At 39.9% G+C, this 18,778-nt stretch overlaps 2 protein-coding genes and 1 long non-coding RNA gene across 3 annotated transcripts in view; 1 reads left to right on the top strand and 2 right to left on the bottom strand.

The window, feature by feature from the left end:
- Positions 1–2,187, bottom strand: part of LOC135087433 (uncharacterized) — a 364,186-nt gene extending 361,999 nt beyond the window's left edge. Inside the window, exon 1 of the mRNA XM_063982190.1 lies at positions 1,830–2,187. The gene's annotated coding sequence lies outside the window, so the exon portion shown is untranslated. The remainder of the gene's footprint in view (positions 1–1,829) is intronic.
- Positions 2,188–4,406: 2,219 nt separating this feature from the next.
- On the bottom strand, positions 4,407–10,860 carry LOC135087311 (arrestin homolog). Its single transcript, XM_063982112.1, has 9 exons — positions 10,629–10,860; positions 9,473–9,663; positions 9,090–9,268; positions 8,669–8,804; positions 8,283–8,440; positions 7,869–8,012; positions 7,418–7,547; positions 5,286–6,256; positions 4,407–4,517 (listed from the first exon to the last, which is right to left on the bottom strand). Exons 1-8 carry the CDS (start codon positions 10,735–10,737, stop codon positions 6,158–6,160), a joined length of 1,146 nt encoding a protein of 381 aa, XP_063838182.1. The 5' UTR covers positions 10,738–10,860; the 3' UTR covers positions 4,407–4,517; positions 5,286–6,157.
- A 5,124-nt stretch (positions 10,861–15,984) lies between these two features.
- Positions 15,985–18,765, top strand: LOC135088206 (uncharacterized). The gene is made up of 3 exons (XR_010260967.1): positions 15,985–16,075; positions 16,221–16,357; positions 18,719–18,765. It is a non-coding gene; the product is annotated as an uncharacterized LOC135088206 (long non-coding RNA).
- The last annotated feature ends 13 nt before the right edge of the window (positions 18,766–18,778 follow it).

Raw genomic sequence — 18,778 nt, 5'->3', positions numbered from 1 at the left:
ACTATGCTGTTTCCTTCACCATAAGGGGATCTTACCTACCACAAAACAGTGGTCTTACTAATCCATTAGCGGAATGGGGACATTCCGTTATGGACGGCCATCAGTTAGCAACGAAAGGATTAACGCTGGCTATCAAAAGGAGTGCGGGAGTCGTGCGGGATAACAAAAATATATATAAATGTGTGGAAGTAGGTACATAAATAAAAAAAAATAAAAAATATTCGAACGTGGGCCGCGAGATAGCCGAGAGCTTCCTACAGTATCGTGTGTTGTGTACCTATGATTGATTGTTTGATTTGACAAATTATGGTATTGGTGAATAAGTTGGTTTCAGCCTATTTGTATTTATTACCCATACTTATTGTGAGTAATGAGTATGTGTGTGAATCCAACATAAGGTCATGGCATGGCAGACAGGTAATTGAAAATCAGCAGGTACCTGCTTCACTTCGGGAACTATGTAGTGTAGTAAGTATTTTATTCTGTGGTAGAGGCATACAATAAAAACTAGGACTTTGATGCTCTACTCACTACTAGTATGCTGTGGCATGATTTACACTTCATTCAAGCAAAAAAAGGCCCTTAAATTATTACTTATTCACCCACATACAAGGTGGACCGACGACCTCATAAAGGTAGCAGGAAGGCGCTGGATGCAGGCTACCAACCGGCCTTTGTTGAAATTATTGGGGGAGGCCTATGTTCAGCAGTGGGCGTCCTATGGCTGAAATGATGATGATGATGAATTACTTATTAGGTACATGAGCGATAAGCTGATAAAAGGAATGAGAATCTTTTAACTAAAAACTGTCGTTCGCGATAATGCCATTCTAGCGCTTTGTCTTTTGAGCTCGTGTCTTTCGCGCAAACTTCCATTCACGCTGAGTAGGTAGGTATGTAGGTACCTAATGTCTTTTCGCGCAAGATTCCGTGCGCGCAAAATTAAATGGCTTTTCGCGTTTATGGATTTCCGCAAGGTGTCTTTCGCGCGGGTGTACCAGAACCGAACTACCTGCCAATAAATTAAAAGTCCTTGAAATGAAGATAAAAATAAAAAAGAGTAATGGACATAGTTATTGTATCAAAGGCATTATACAATACTAATTAATTATTGAATGAAGAAAAAATCGGCAACATCGTACCTACTTACCCCATTTCAGCAAATTAGCACTAGAAACCAAAGAAAGCGACATCTACACTGTCGACCACTTAACGCTAACCCGATGCTGTGAGCACTCAGACTCAGGGGCTGTGAATTTTATTCGTACTTATTTGTCTAGATGTCGCTTTCAGTCTGCAATCCTGAATGTTTGTAAAGTTGTGTATGATTTGATTTTATGAACTCGCCTTATTCGCTACTGACTGATTGTTGTTTTTTCTATGTTACAACTGTAGTAATAAATTAGGTACCTACCTAACAATGATTAAAATAAAAAGAGAAAATACGGTACGAGCTCGCATTGCAAACCTACAACGTGTAGGTAGGTATTTAGTCAAAACCTGTGGTCAAAACTAAGCCCTTCTGATAATTAATCGATTCATCCACACACGTATTTTATTTTTAAGCGGCTCATTCACGAGACTCCTTCCCTTTTTGTTTCAATAAAGGGGCCCATGGAAAAATGTACCTATGTAAGAAGATCACGGAACTTAAATTAATTGTTATCAATAAAATAAAATCAATTTAGTCACAGGTAGGTTAACACAAAATCAGTTGGCTAATTATATTAAAAAAGTAGGTTTTAAGTAGGTAGGTATATGACAACAATATTTTTAGATAATGGTAGTAGGTAGGTATAATCTGGTATAATTATAAAATTTGTACCTACCTGATGCTGATACAACGACGCGGTTTCTCTCCCGACGGAACTTCATGAACTCCACCCTTCTACACCATACTATTCCTATTAAGGTTGCACTTCACCATATAATTCCTCTATGCACTTCACTGAAGGTCTTTAGTCAATAATATAGGTTCACCGGGTTCACCACCTGGGTTCACAAATTAAAAGGCAAAAAGCTCCAAGTCTCCAACACACAAGTCCTCAATAAAACCAAACAACACCTTGCAACGATTCCGAATTTATGCTCAAAGAAGGACACTTACGACAAGGCCTCATGAGCTACCCGCATTCCCGATTTAATTCGAGAGGAACCATGGTGACACCATGATGGTGGAACTGGTGGCTAAAACTAAAAAAAATAACCTATAAAATGTTGCTTTTTTTATTGACCACAGATTATAAATTTTATATTTCAAAAATCAAATAGAACACACCACAGATTATTCATTAATCAGAATTCAGAATCGTTGGTCTTTAACCCTTAATCAAATGAAGAAATTTTTTTAGAGATAAATACAAACTGAGATAACCGATCTCAGTTGTATTTATCTCTAACTTTACTTGGGTAAACTTTGTGCGTAAATTTCAAATTCGATATCAAAATCCTGGAAAAGTGGGGGAAAAGGAGGAGGGTTTTACGATGGAAAATAATGTCCATTTTTTATTTATAACAAAATTTTATCGAAGTGGGAAATCATTTTCCATTGTTCAGTACAGGCTATGATTTTTTCGTAAAATTGACTCCTGTTTCTATCTAGTGATCATTAAATAAAAAATGCAATACTAAAATGAAATAATGATAGTTTTTAATAATTTTAAAATTACAATATCAATTAATGCATAATTAGCTTTTTCTATGAAAAACATAATATACGAAAGTTTCCTTGAGTTCTTACTTGGTTAGTATTTCTAACTTCTTTTTGTTATTTAATGGAAAATGGAATAAACAATTTAGGTTACGTAGGTAAGTACCTACCTACATATTTTATCGATGAACAGACACCCAAAAAGAAATATACATAGATGTTTGCCTTTTTAGGCCTAGAACCAACAATGGAAAATAAGTCTAGTTTATTGTAATATGACGTGTAGGTACTAAGTTACAAGAATTTTTTTAACAAACTTGTTAAAAAACTTGAATCACCATAATATTTCACGACTTGTGACTTTGATGTGCTACGTCAGGATACTACTTTTGGATAAGTTTTGACATTTATCAGTTAAAAAATATATCAAAGAGCTTTCCGCCCTCGCCTTCGCCCGCGTGAAATGTTGTCCGGCACAGAAAAACTTTATCGCGTCCGTCCCTGTTTTAAAAACCGGGATAAAAACTATCCCATGTCCTTTCCCGGGACTCAAACTATCTCTATGCCAAATTTCATCAAAATCGGTTCTGTGGTTTAAGCGTGAAAGCTACACAGGACAGAGTAACTTTTGCATTTATAATGACATGTCAGTAGGGATTGATTTCTTTGTAGTTGGTATTCGTATAGGATAGGTATTGTCATTCACATTCAGGAGAAAAAAATAAAGTCCAAATATGTTTCCCCGTATTTAATTAAGGTTGAGTAATTTGTGCTTGTGGTAATGCCATTTAGATAGAAACCCCACACCGAGCTGTTCCTTCCTTCTTTATTCTGCTGTTTCTTTGAATATTAGTAATTTGGGTACAAAAATTACGAATAGTCCCGTTAATCCCTCGTGGTAAGCTAAATGCTTGTGTTACAAGTGGGTTTATTATAATAATTTAGCAGCACGGTGGGGTTCAAACCCGCGTTCCTCGATCTCAACTGACACCGAGACCATTACAGAGCATTCTACAAAACTACACAGCTGTACCTAGGTCGTGGCGGCCGGAATGTTTACTCTTCAATCAGCGGCCAGCGAAACAATCAACTTTAGCGATTTTAATTCAATTATTAGCTTCGTTTGGCATGGGCAGACCGGGGGGCAGGAGCGGGGGCATTACCGACAATCAGCGGGTGTTTGCTCGCGAGCGCCACCGCGTGAACAATCAAACGCTACGCTTTATCATTTCAGTTTGCGGTTCGTCGTCGAATATACCTACCTAGGTAGGTACATACTCTTAATTTACTTTGAAGTTTGAATTGTTTGAACTATAATTGTTTGTTTTTTAATAATTATTCTATAAACTCTCGGTCGTAGTACTGGTCATTTATTTTGTATCTGACCTTTCATAAATAAAACCTAACTTTTGATAATAGTATTCCTTCATTGCGCGCGGTCGTCGATTTCTAGCTAGAGGTTAATAAGTACATACCTAAGTAAGACAGTAGCGCCAACTGGTGATAGCCGGAGCAAAGCCATAGGAAGACTATTGCATTTCGACATTAATTTTCGACTCACCGGGACGGCGCCACTGCATAGAGTTTAACGAATTTTATAATCTTTGTAGTAATATGCCACAGATTAGTACTAATAAGTTGTGGTCATAGAGTTATAATAACTCTATGGTTGTGGTTGTGGTAATATTCCAAGAGCGTAAGGCCGCAAAAATATAATTGATTTGGACTTGCATTTAATGGATTAGAAAGAATACAATTTGATAAATAAACCTTTATTTATAAAGTACAAGTTTAGATAAGTTTTTTTAAGCATGTTGTATAAATTATTTTTTAAATTCTTGATTCGATAAAATTTAATAATCTTCAACTTATGTAAATGTTACGGTTAATGTGATAAATTGAAAATTATTAATAATAACCGGTTATTATGAATAATTACCGACAGTCGCGGTAAAAGTGATAAATTAATCACATTTAACAGTGATTATTTAATAATTCAACCTTAGTACTAACAAATTTCTTAAAAGAGAACAACATTTTGTGTACGTGCTCGTGTACAGCCAAACTTTTGAACGTTTTGATATCATATATTAATATAATTTGGCATAATGAGTTTGGAATGTTTCTTGCATAATATTAACTTTTCCATTATGCCTTTAACATAATGTTTTGATTTAAAGTGAAAAATAGGTTAAGGTGCGGCGGGGGTGGCCCTTGGGCCACCCCTAAGCCGCCTATTTAGTTTTATACACACATAAATGACCTCATATTTTTTTTTTTTTTTAATTTTTTTATTTATTGGTTTACCAACAATTGTACAATAATACATACAATATAACAAAAAAATCCATTGATACTATGTTCTAAGAGTACAATATATAATAGTAGGTAAACACTGCATGCGTTTATATAAACCAAACCATTCAAAGAAAGTAAGTACTTACTCTAAAAACTGAATTGCAAAGCAACGAGCAACCACAAGGCGGCTAGTGAGTGCCAAGATAGACAATAGTTAGCAGTCATATTAATCACATTAACCAAATCATGCGGTAATTATTCATAATAACCGGCGATTATTCATAATTTTCACATTTATCACTTTGACCGTAACATAAACATTAAAAATGTCAATTACCTACCTACTTTTGTAATGGTTTGAAATGAAACGAAACTTTAGCCCACATTTCCAGCTACCTATTTCCGTTTTTTTCTCTCGCTCTCATCAAACGGTGATTCTTTGCGATAGAACAAGACAACATGACCGGAAATGGGTACCTAGCTAACGCCCGTTTCCTATATATTCAATCCTTGTCCAAATCCGGATTAGAACTGTCAAATTGAATTCAGTTTTAGATTATATTTCCAAAATATTCGATCCATTTACACTTTAATATTGTTTAAATAGTCTTATAAACAATATAAAAATGTAAAAACATCAAAAACCGCAGATATTTTGGCCAAAAACATATTAAAATTTGACAGTTGACTGTCCAAATCCGTCCAATTTGGATTAGGATTGATTATAGAAATCCAGCATAAAACTGTGGGCCATTCACCTACAAAATACAGAAAGACTTTTAACTTTGTTACTTACACCTGTTTAGAATTTATTTTAATTATTTAATTGAAGCAAGACACAGATACAAAAAATTCTATTCTATTTTTTACTTCAACGCAATGCAATGTTTTTAACATATTTTAACTAAACCTTCCTAGATTTTTGTTAAGATTGAAGCAAGGATCACTCAATCCACATGCACATCTAGATAGGTAGGTACCTATTTACGTCTTTCTTCATTCAAATCTGTTATAAGTAATGAATGAATAAAATTATTCTTAGCAATTGGCATTCCTTTTTCAGACATCAAACTAACCTATGAAATATCGACAGCTTATTATATTAGCACAAAATAATATACGCTTCTGCGTTTAGAAATTGAATACTCTTGAGGTAATGATAGGACACGCGCGCGCGGCGGCGGCAGCGGCGGCGGCGGCGACGCGGAGCTAGTACACCTCGACGCTCTCTTGGTGGTGGACGGTGTCCTGGCGGAACATCTCCACGTCGGCCTGGCTGTCGGCGTGGATGATCTTGGCGCGCCCCTCCTGGTAATCATGATACGCATATAAGCATTTTATACGAACTCGAAGCGCTGGTAGGGCCCAAAAGATAAGGAGACATGTAAAGTGCCCCATAAGGGCTACCTTTTCTTTTTATTGTTTGCTATATTTGACGTTCATAAGTGCCACTTGTGGTCTAAACTGAATAAATATTTTTGATTTTGATTTTTGATTTTGAATGGTTTTTACTATTGATAAAAGAGCATTTTTTTAACCAGGAACTTCTTTCTCCATGCTCAAAACATTAACGATAGTTTTTACTAACTAAGGCTGGGTTGCACCATCTTACTTTAAATTTGACAAACGTCAAAAATCTGTCAAACTCTGTACAAAAGCACCGGTTATTGTTATAGTTACGGTCAAAGTAAGGTGGTGCAACCGTGCAACTCAGCCTAACTCTCTTTCCGCTAAATATTACCGTTTAATTAAAACTTAAAACTGACTCCAATATAGACTAAAATATCGGCACGCACCTTATCACACGGAAGACTCGTAGACGCAGCGAAAACCCTAAAACAACTATGCTTTTCTGTACAATGAAAGCATTAAAATTAAGTAACTATATTACCAGGATAATATCAACTTATCTAACTGTGCAAGCACTTATCTGGTAACTAAACAGCCTTTTGGTGTAGTGATTCGGAACGGACTACTTGCTACTACGCCGAGAGGTCCCGGCCGGGTTCGATTCCCGGCCGGGCAGAAATTGAAATGATGAATTTTAATTTCTGTGACGGGTCTGGGTGTTACTATGTATAATAATGTATGTATTTACAAAAAATAAAGTATTTAAGTAAGTATGTTATGTAGTACTTCCCTTCTATGATCTGAGCCTAGTACCCACAGTAGGTACAAGCTTTTCTTAGTTTGGGACTAGAAGCGTAGTGTAAAATGTCCAAGGATATTTTTTTAAACAGGATTCAAAGATGACAGTTTGGTACGAAAGTAGGTATGAATGATCAAGATTTACTGCTGCTTAAATACCACGAGCCCCGTTTTGCACTAACGACTGCAATGATGCCTGTGATAATGGTGCCATGAGATGTATGATTTTGTTAGACTTCTAGTTACCTAAGTATATGTACACGGAAATTCGATGCTTACGGTGCTCTGGCATGCCTACAATGGCGCCGGCCACGGACCTACCTTGGGGTGCATGAGGATGAAGGGCAGCTCGGCCACCAGCTCGCCGCTCAGCGCGCCCAGGTACAGCTTCACCTTCGCGCTGTAGCTCACCACGATGCCGAACGCGTCGCGCTGGTCCGGGTCCAGCAATCTACAAACACATGCACTGTAAAACTATCACAATACCTACAGTGCAATTAGTGCAAATACCGATACTGAAAAATTCCTTGTACTTAAGTTTTGCCAGCTGGTAGCCAGCTGTCATGAAACAACATCTTCTTTGAATTAAGGAATGTTGTCTACGACAAAGCTTAGCAGTCAATAATGCCATGAATTGAAACCAGCCTTAATGTCACTCAAAGAAGCTACATACGTGGCTCAATATTATACGAGTACAATAATATGATGACAGCTTAGGTATGTGAATAACAAGGTGAATGAAATAAAACAAAACAGCAAAGGCAGCACGCACAAAGTGGTGGAGGCGAGCGTGGTGTCGGCGCGCTTGAGCTGGCCGTCCAGCGCGATGCCGCGCTTGTCGCGGTTGCTGGCCAGCGCCGGCGTCAGGTGCAGCACCTTCTGCAGGCTGGAGCCCGGCTGCAGCGGGCAGCCGTCCCTGCAACACGCTCGCCAAATTACACAACGGATACGTTTGACCAATAATATGAAAACGAGTCAACTTGTGAATGGTTCGGATCCATCTGTAAGCTCACTTGGGAAATTTAAAGTAAATCAATAGGTAAATAACTTATTTCAACACATTGTTTTTTAAGTTTTCCGATGTCAGACGTGAGTAAATTAAACGGAAAAGAGGCAAACTGATAATAATAAGTCACATCACTTTGGTGTGTTCCAAAATTAATTCGATGGGATTGAAGCTACTGACTGCGTTTCGACGCTGGCGACGACGTTGCGGTACTGGCCGTTCTGGAACAGCACCACGTCCACGCCCTGCTGGATGCTGGCCTTGATCTTCTTCACCACCTTGTTACTGTGGTTGCGCACGCACATGTTCACCGCCACCGTCTCCCCGTGCATGTACAGCTGGAGCGAACACGGATATAAATGATATAATATTATCATCCGATCAAAATTCGCCAAATTACTTATCAGCATAATATCTTAGGTTACACAAGTCCATTGTGCGTTATTTATTAAACTTAAGAGAAGAAAGAGTGTTTCATGTAATAAACAATTTGAATTTGAAAATTTGAATTTGAAAGAACAATCAATCAATCAACAAGTCAATCGGTGGAATGAGGCGGCACCTACCTGCTTGTCCAGCGTGAGCTCGAGCTCGAGCTGCCCCGGCGACAGCACGAAGTCCTTGCGCACCACCGTGCAGGGCTGCGGGCCCGCCTTGGCCGGCGCGAACTGCACCTTGCGGATGCCCAGCGCCACCGTGCTCCTGCCACACGCCCGCGCAAGCGTCAGGATCACAAGCCAATCATACCGCACTCATAATTATTCTTGACGAGAATGAAACGAGCCCCAAGCTTTTTATCAATACATAATTCGATTACCCCAGCCTGACAATCTCAGCAGCTCGGAGGTTCACTTAAGGTGCGTCACAAACAGGGGTTCTGACTTTAACTTAACTGTTATCTGTATGCAGATTATCTACCCCGGACACTTCAACATGAGTTTTGACAAAGTGGCATTCTAGTGAAGCTGCACTGCCGCCGATGATTACCGTCTGTGCGAGCGGTCGATCTCGGAGTCGCCCACGAAGAGCTTGACGTAGTAGTGCACGCCGCAGGGCTCGCCCTCGTCCTCCAGCCCCGGCTGCAGCGTGACGGAGCCGGGCGCGCCCGCCGGCACCGCCAGCCGGAACGCCACCGCGCCCGACCCCAGCTTCTTTATCAAACGCTCCTGCATACAACCAAACATCGTTGTCATAATAGCATAGTAGTACTAGTACGTTAGAAATGAAACATTTCAAAACTCGCCCGAGGCTGAAGCGTATTTTACACCTAACAGTTATTAATTGGTAACGCTTCATGTAAGCAGCTGCATTATGTTAATAAAACATGAACTATTGACTCTTGGATAAATGAAATCGGAATGGGCCTCGACCTGCGTCTTGGAGAGTTCGTAGGGCCTCTTCTCGGGCGGCGGGTAGATCTGCTCGGAGGCGAGGAACAGCTCCTTGTAGAAGTTAAGCCCCATGACCTCGTCCTCCTCGCGGCCGTAGCGGAACGTGCACACCACCTGCCCGAACACCTTGCGCCCGCGCACGTACTCCTCGTCCAGCAGCACCACGCCGTCTGCGGCGGGACATTTATTATCAAGCTGCATTTTACTAAAAATAAATTATTCACTCATTCTATAATAATTTAACTCTCATTCATTTAAATTATACATAAATTATATTCCTCCTATGTTCCATTGTTAAAAAAATTCGCGCTTACATATTAATAAATTCTTAAACATAGGTAATTAAAAGAAAATCTCAAATGACGCTTTAGATGTTATGTAAAATCATCTGCAATGAATCATGCATGTGATAAGTATAACCAGGTAACTACATATTTAAAAAAAACTACGAGTAAATACGAGGAAGTTGTAGTCATCATTCTTAGAAGCGTCGAAGAACAAACCTCCTCAATAGGGGATAGGGGGAAGTGGGGCAATAATGGGCTACACTGATGGATCGCCGCAGCTGTGGCCGCGTGCGCCAGGGTAGTTAGGTATGCACTTGTTGTTCCTAGTTTTTGTTTATTCTTGAAGTTACTAAAGTAGCTTCGCTTTTTCAAACAAAACAGTAGGTATGTAGGTACACTCTCTACTTCTCTCGATAATCAAAGTGAAAGTCCATAAATGTTAAATGCTCAGATCATTATGATCTGAGGTTAAATGTGTAATAAATGAAATATGGAGGCCTATGTTCAGCAGTGGACGTCCTATGGCTATGATGATGATGATGATGACGATGATGATGATGAGTGAGGATATTATTATATTATGTACCTAGCTTAAAAAATATTAAATTCATTTAAATTCAATGTTTTCAGACTTCAGACAGAAAGATTCGACCTCAGGATTCGACTCTGGTCACAGAATAGATTTTTTTTAATGATTAGTAATTTGTTAATTGACATATTTTTAATACTCCCGTTAACCCCTCGTACTAAGCTAAATATTAGTGGATGCAAGTCTCTGGCTGAGAATATCGCACCACACACAGCACTTGCGTCAGCCCATCATCGGGCCGGCCACGTCGCGCACGCACCTATCGGCTCCACGTATGAGATGTGGTCGATGAAGTCCCGCTTGGCCATGTAGAGGGTGATCTTGCCGTTGGGCGCGCACTTTTTGAACACTTTAAAGTTGTACACCATCTTGACTGCACTGCTGGTTCCACTGGCCAAAAAACTGCAAGTTTATCACTTGGTGGTTAGTATCGGTTCTGGGGGCGTCGCTACGTCCCAGGACTTCAATGCTTCAAACGAAGCGGTTCCGGCACTTATATAGTGGATTATTAGTTCGCGAGGCTTCTGAGCCGCAGTAATCTCGTTTGTCTCATTAGCCCCCGCCTCACGTGCTCAGGGGGCCGCAGGCGGAGCGCGGGCTTCGGACGATTTACGCCTACATCAATATTTTGTGACTTAAGGATCGAATGAGTCACCTTTGGTTGGTTGGTGTATTCATAATACTATTAGCGAAAGATTACGAATTTCCTTACATTCGAACTACTTACATGGTCTCGTACCGTTATACACGTTAAAATATTTTCTTTGGCAAGTGGGGATAGTGGGATCCTGTTAAATAAATGCAAACTGTACTATTATGTTACAGTCAATGCTCATAACCGGTAAAACCACTTTTCACAGCAAAAATCACGCAAAAGTAGTTTTATGCCCGATATGCCCTTAATTAATTATAACCACTTTTGATTGATTTTTGCAGTTAAAAGAGTCGAAAATGTAGTTAAATAGTGTTTGTGACTAAATAGTATCGGATGCTAGAGGCACAAACAATCTGAAAAAACAACTAGTACCTACCTAACAAACAAAATGTGCATGTATTTTTTTCAGAGAAGGTGCGATTTACCTATTTATACATGACACTAGCTTTCCGCCCGCGGCTTCGCCCGCGTGGAATTTTGTCTGTCACAGAAAAACTTTATCGCGCGCGTCCCTGTTTCAAAAACCGGGATAAAAACTATCCTATGTTCTTTCCCGGGACTCAAACTATCTCTATGCCAAATTTCATCAAAATCGGTTGCGAGGTTTAAGCGGGAAAGCGTAACAGACAGACAGACAGACAGAGTTACTTTCGCATTTATAATATTAGTTGGGATAGTTGGGATGGGAAGTTGGGATTGTGATCTTAGGATACTAAAATAATAATTTAACTGGAGTCGATCTTGAACACCTAGGTGATTATATTCAAAGGACACTAAAGTGGGTGGATAATATGGACACTCGGCTGATTTCAACCAGCCCAGGTGATCAAAGAGGAATAAACCCTACATGGAGTTTAAAAAAAATAATTTGAATTTTGAAAGTGCAATTGTGCAAGTGCAAAAGTGCATTGTACGAAACTATAACCAACCGACAAGACAATGAACTTCAACAAGAAGTGAAGCGTGATTAGAAACGCCTTTGATGACGTCACCGCCACGCTGTCTCACCGCGCAACCGCGCATTCCGCTACGGCTGCGCGGGCGCGTCTCCCGCTCCCGCGCTCCCCGCACCGCAACGTACAGTTAGAGGCACCTCACTCAACCGGTAACTCGTCGAGTTGCGTCTTCCCGCGTTGTTTGTATACGCTGCGTGTTTGTAAATCTGCTTCGTCGCAAAACAAATTGTGCAGTGTATTTCTGTAACAAAACAGATACAGGCTTACATAGCGTGCCTATTATTAGGTACTTTAGTGAGTGTATTCGTGGTGGTTTCGTATGTTTTCTGAATTAGGTTTGCAATCACATGAGGATTTTCACATTTCTCAAACTGGAAAACGGTAAAGTTTCCTCTTTAATAACACAATATACCTACCTACACTAACGGCTTCACCCGCGTGAAATTTAGCTTGTCACAGATCGTCATAATTTATTGCATAGATATTATGTAAAAACCTACTTATTATTAATTCTGATGTAGGTACCTATAAACAATAATAATGTAATGTTTCATCAAAATCCGTCCAGTACCTACTTGTTACGTGAAAGAATAACAAACACCTGCCTACATCCATAGAATAGGATTTAGTTACTTAGCACATCATTATTGTGTATGTGTTTTTTATAATAAAGATAAATAAATAAATAATATTTTTACATTTTTACCAAAAATATTAAAACATTCTATAGAAGTAAAACTTAAAAAATAATTTTATTGCCTCCCGTACCACTGTGTTCACCGACTCACTATTTTCTCGCAACTTTTCTCGACACACAACACTTACATAATATTATTATAGTAATTAAAGATTGCGAAAGAGGGTAGACCTCAGTTTCCTCAGTTACTGGGTACTCCGTGACCATGGCGCTTAAATTTGTGTGCAAGGAAGTTTCTGACTCTATATGAACTTGATAATTGTATTATAATCTGGCAACCCAGGTGTCCGGCTTTAGCCGGACATGTTTGGCTTTTTACGGACTTGTCCGGCCAAATATTCCTTCGTCCGGTCTGTCCGGCTTTTGTTAGGCTTTTTATGGGGCGCCCGCGCCAGTCGAAAGTCGAGCCACAGAATAATATCGAGCACACTGTATTTTATTTTTTTTTTTTTTTTTTTTTTTTTTTTTTTTTTTTAATTTATTTAGGAAAACAAACAACTGAACAATACATATTTTTTCTTAAGATAGTTCAATAAATATACAGACTAATTGGACAGTCAACACCGTTATCCTAGTTTAATAAAATGAATTTATTTATTTATTTTATTTTATTTTATTTAAAGTAACTACTTATCATGAGTTATGATTAGGTACTAATTGCACCCCCCGCCCCCCCTGTATTAACATACGGTATACCCATATTAAAAAGGTATGTCCGGCTTTTAGGGTTAAACGTCCGGCCAAATATAGCACCCTAAATCCAGCCAGTCAAACTCGCTTCCACGTTATTGTTTCATATAAAAAAAAGCTCTTGGTTTCAGCATAGCGGCCGCGAGCCGCACACGCCACTATGAGCGCAAGAGATAGCCCGGAGGCGCACTCCCCCCCAGGTACTCACTTGTTCTTTTGTCAAAATTGGCGTCAGTGTTGCTAACTTAGCCCTTTTCTAGTCCATTTATGGTTTGTTTGCATTTATGGTTTATTTGTTTAACCCTATACAAAATGATTTAGCCTCTATCCCTGAACATTATTGATTGTAAGATGTCGTTGGTTGTAACTTGTAAGTAAGTCAGTTATGATGCACATGTACATACTTACACCTGCATGTAGTGACGACGCCTTGCAGGCGCGGATCCAGCCCTCAAAAAAGGTTGTGGGCACAGCCACCAAAAATTAGCAAAGTGAGAGTAAGATCACTACATGCCCGAACATACATACATGCCTATCGATCTTATCAATAGATCATAATTAAAACAAGCAAATTAGGGTTGTGGGCATGCCCACAGTGCCCACAACGGTGGATCCGCGCCTGACGCCTTGTCCTCAAAGAAGCTTGGCCGGTTGGTGGTCCGCAGGCGTGGTGGAACTGCGAGAGGACGTGCCGCTGAAGGCGGGCGCGGGGGCGGGCGCGGGCGGCGGGGGGTGCTGCGCCGGCGGCCCGCGCCTCATCCTGCTGGCCTTCGCCGCGCTCTCCGCCGCCATCACGCTCGCGCTGCTCACGCAGATCTACTACGGAGACTATGAGGTGCTTCCGACCGACGATCCCTGAAAGTCAAATTCAAAATGTTTTTTATAAATGCAAGTAGGCTCCCGAAAGCACGTTTACACGCTCTCAGGGAAGTAGCTATGAAATTGAAACTACCTGCTTCAGACCCAAAGATCTCGGGTTCGATAGCAGCGTTGCCAGACGTCCCGATTTTGGCGGGACGTCCCGATTTTTAAATCAAATTTATATGTCCCGCGCGGGACAGGCTCGGTCCCGCTTTTCGGAGAGAGACACTCACTTCACCAGACTATTGTTTGAAACGCCATATTATTCTAAAGAAAAATATTTTTTTTATTTCGATTTTTGTTCTTTTTTCTTTTTTTATTCTAAAGACGAATTTAACAATAGAATAAATCTGATTTAAAATATTATTTTTTTGTTAAAATACATTTTCTATGGCTACTTTTGCTATCTATTGTCACGGAAACGTAATTTTAAGTCAAATAAAAAGATAAATATTTGAAAACCTTTGATTGTATACGTTTTTTTACTATGTCCCGCTTTTGACGGAAGAATCCCGCTATTTTCACTCAAAAAGTACCAAAGTCCCGACTTGGCGAAAAAAAAAACTGGCAACGCTGTTCGATAGGTACCCAGTGCAGGCAAAATTTTCTACACGATTTAGTTAGTTAGTAGTAGGTACCACAGAATAATAATAAGTGTAGTACCTAGGGCTTTAAGTTGGCCTTATAGTTAACATCATCTTGCCTAACCTAAATCTATCGCAATCATTAAAAAAAAGTAAAACGTATTTATTTCTAAAAATGTCAAATGTTAGGTAGTAACTACCAGCATTTTTGTGATCCGGCAGTTGACGGTAACATAGCCAGTTTCTGTGCGGATTCTGGGTAAATCTCGCTTCCACCTTCGGTCTAATCATCACCTTCCAATTTTCATCAGGTGAAATTGTTGTAAATGATGGTAATATTCCAGGTGGTGCCCCACGGATCGGTGTCGTCGTCGGCGGCGGCGTGCTCGAGCGCGGGCACGGACGCGCTGAAGGCCGGCGGGCGCGCGCTGGACGCCGCCGCCGCCGCCGCGCTGTGCCTCGGCGTGCTGGCGCCACACCTCACTTCGCTCGACGCGTGAGTTGCTTTAAACGCCGCAAATCTGGTTGGCGTACTCGAGCGACGCATCACGTCGCGACGGAACGCAATAAAACTCCCAATGCCGTTGTAAGCTTGGCATTATTTAGCTTGTAAAATGCTTGTAAAGTTCTAAGTTAGAAACTTACGCACACCTACTTGGAGTTATACAGGGTGTTAGGTAAATGGGTATATGAGCCGACACTAGCCCATGTTAACATGGTCATATAAATAGTATGGTGAAGTCAGAAATTTGATATCATCATTTTAATTTTTTTAATTTTCATACAAAATAAATTTTATGAAATCCGATTTGTATGAAAATTTAAATAATTAAAATGAAGATATCAATTTTCTAACTTCACCATACCATTTATATGCATATGTTAACATGGGCTAGTGTCGGCTCATATACCCATTTACCTAACACCCTGTATATGTAAATATAGTAAGTACCTAATAATATGTAAATGTTAAGATAATGTAAGTATGTCATGTTGGAATAATTATGTATTCTTTCATGACGCCTATTTCCACTTACTGGGTTATAGGAGCGGATCCCTATTGTACTGGGAGTACCGGCAGTCTCGCACGCAGCAACCCGCGCTGTTCGAGTGGGGCGGCCCGCAGCCGGCGGGCCTGCAGCCGGCGGGCCCGCCGCCCGCCGCGCGGCCGCCGCGTCTGGTGGCGGCGCTGGCGGCGCTGCATGCTCGCTACGGCGCCCTGCCATGGGCTCGGGTCTTGCAGCCCGCTATCGACTTAGCAAGGTATGTTACATCACATCCCTTTCTTAATATGTAATTTGTTAAAGCAACGTTTCAGTAAGAACAATCTATTACTTAATTACCATCGTATCGTGCACTAACCATCAAATTGGTAATTTGTAACTTGAAATACCTACTTCGATTTTAGAAACGGTTTCAACGTATCTGAGAGTTTGGCGATAATGGAGACCGCGGCAGGCAACACCGATGTTCTGAAAGGAATGCACCGCACCGAACCCTTGCTAGCTCAATTCCTTGAGACATTGCAGCAAAATACTAGTTCAGGTAGGTTTAGGTAGTGGTCCCACCGCCGGCGAGTAAACGACTAACTATCGGCTATTTTCTCGCTCAAGAAACGTACGAAAAATATTCATTCCGTGTGAACAAACTCGCTCAGCGATACTCGCTCAGCGATACTCGTTCAGCGATACACATGTCGCGCGCGCAGGTTTGCACAGGACTGAGCGACCGCGGGCGAGTGGCGCGAGTAATCGCTCATCGCACTCGCACACTCGCTTATAGCCCGACGATAAAGTCAAAGTCAAAGTCAAGTCAAAGTCAAAGTATTTACTTATTTGCAAAGAACAGGTACCATCGCCATGCTCGTTTATAGTTTCTAGTTCTACTCGTTTCTCGTTCATCGTCGGCGGTCGGAACACTCCCTTAAAAACAGTGCCGTTTTAAAAAACAATCCAATTCTTTCTTATGAACTCGGTTGCTAAAATGTAACACATTGATGATGAGATTTTTACGTCAATTTGCGTGTATTCTCAACATAAAATATGTACTATCGGGGACTCGGACGCCTTGACACCTTAAGGGCCTAAATTGTTTGCACACACACGCTCGATTAAGCTACGCCCCCATTCATTCATGTTTCGGGTCTAAGCAGCGTCGGCGCACCACTGTAGATGTTTGCCCTTTCAAACCAAGCTCTATGTAAAGCGTTTAGGATTGAGTATTGCTTAGCTTACCCGCATCCGTAGCGCTCGTTTGGCAACGTCGCATTTTAGTAAATTTGAAACCCAATATAGAATCGCTACAAAATATTATATGGGGCTTCGTGTAAAAATTGAACTAGCGATTGCCCGCTCGGGTCACAAAATTGCTATCGCACATGCCGAGGTAACTGTGCAATTTCCTGAGAAAAAAGTAGCCCTTTCTATAATTATTGTTGATATTAAGATTGTAAATCTCATGGTATAAGTTTAGCTAGTTAAGGCGAGAAATGCAAAATCATACAGTCACTTTCGAATTTTACTTGTTTAATAGGTATTTAATTTATTCGGAACTTATAATTTATAAACTATATGTTATTGAATTAATTAGGAAATAGTTAAGGAATATTTGTGGCTTAAAAACAATTATTGTAAGATCTGGCTACATAATAACTTTCTTAAATCCTTGAATGTAAATAAAAACCTATAATAGGTTTCTATTTATTTTTAATACATTAGCAACTTTTGTTTTCCGTTTAAAAGAAACACTTATCTACGTTATTACAATTTAATACAATTATTGTAACTAGGTAGCAATGATCCAGGTAATTGGTTATTATAAATATTATAATATTAAGTTAGTTTTATTTCAAATTCATTTTTTTATTGCACATTAAGTGTCTTTACACAAGGTTTTAAATCAATAAAAATTAAACTTCAAACTAAATAATACTTAAACAGTTAACAATGTATAGATAGATAAGTTTGTAATTAAATATAAGAATTAAGAATTATTTTGAGAGGCCATGATTCAGTCATCGCGCGGAGGTCAATAAAAAGGCAATCAAACAGTCCAATTACTAGCACGGGTCAACACAAAACAAAATCAATCGGTTAGGGATCACAAAACTTCACAAAAAACAAAGGAGAGAATAATATGTCGACAGTTCGCCAAAGCAAAAAGCAGACAGACCTCGTATAAAAATACAATATTAAAAAAATACATATTATCTATTTGTTTGTAACCAAATTCTATTATTAAAATTCTAAAGCTGAGTTGCACCATCTTACTTTAACTTTGACAAACGTCAAAAATCTGTTAAACTCCATACAAAAAGCACCGGTTACCGTTATAGCTACGGTCAAAGTTAGGTGGTGCAACTCAGCCTAAAACTAAGAAAGTTTGAAGAAAAAGAAACATTTCATTTTAAACCTTAACCGTATGACAATAAAGTGCACAATGGTATTTCGTATTGCAACCTAAGCCCTGATTGTCTCTTATTGGTCGTAGTAAAAATATAGTAAAATGCGTAACCAATTAGAGACGGGGTGAGCACGTGACCGGAGCGATGCGCTTACGCTAAAATTTCTACAAAGTGGTCAGGCGGAAGAGTCCCCGATAGTACAGTTACCTGTGCAGCTGCCGACTAATGTAATGTGTAGTAATAATAAATGCCTAAGTGCGTGGAAGTGTGGTCACTTGTAAAGGCACCGTCTAGCAGCTACACATGAACAATAATTATACTATAGGAAAAAAATCCCTAAATCTCTAGTTTTCCCCTAATTTTCTAGTTCCCTATCCTGCAGCATAAATATAAGATAAATAAATATATTTATGAGTGAGGGATGTCTGCACCGTGAGACCTAAGGTAACAGACGGAATGTGACGAGGAAGAAGTTGAGGTGTGGGGTGTTCGCGAAATTCCAGAGCTATCTGCGGCATGGGGCGGCGCGGCGACGCTGCGGGCGGGCGCGGCGCGCGCGGCGG

The sequence above is a fragment of the Ostrinia nubilalis genome, chromosome 3 (genome assembly GCF_963855985.1).
Source record: "Ostrinia nubilalis chromosome 3, ilOstNubi1.1, whole genome shotgun sequence".
In the NCBI taxonomy this organism is placed as follows: Eukaryota; Metazoa; Arthropoda; class Insecta; order Lepidoptera; family Crambidae; genus Ostrinia; species Ostrinia nubilalis.
Note: the sequence above shows the minus strand (reverse complement) of the source record. Positions and strands in the feature narration are given on the sequence as shown.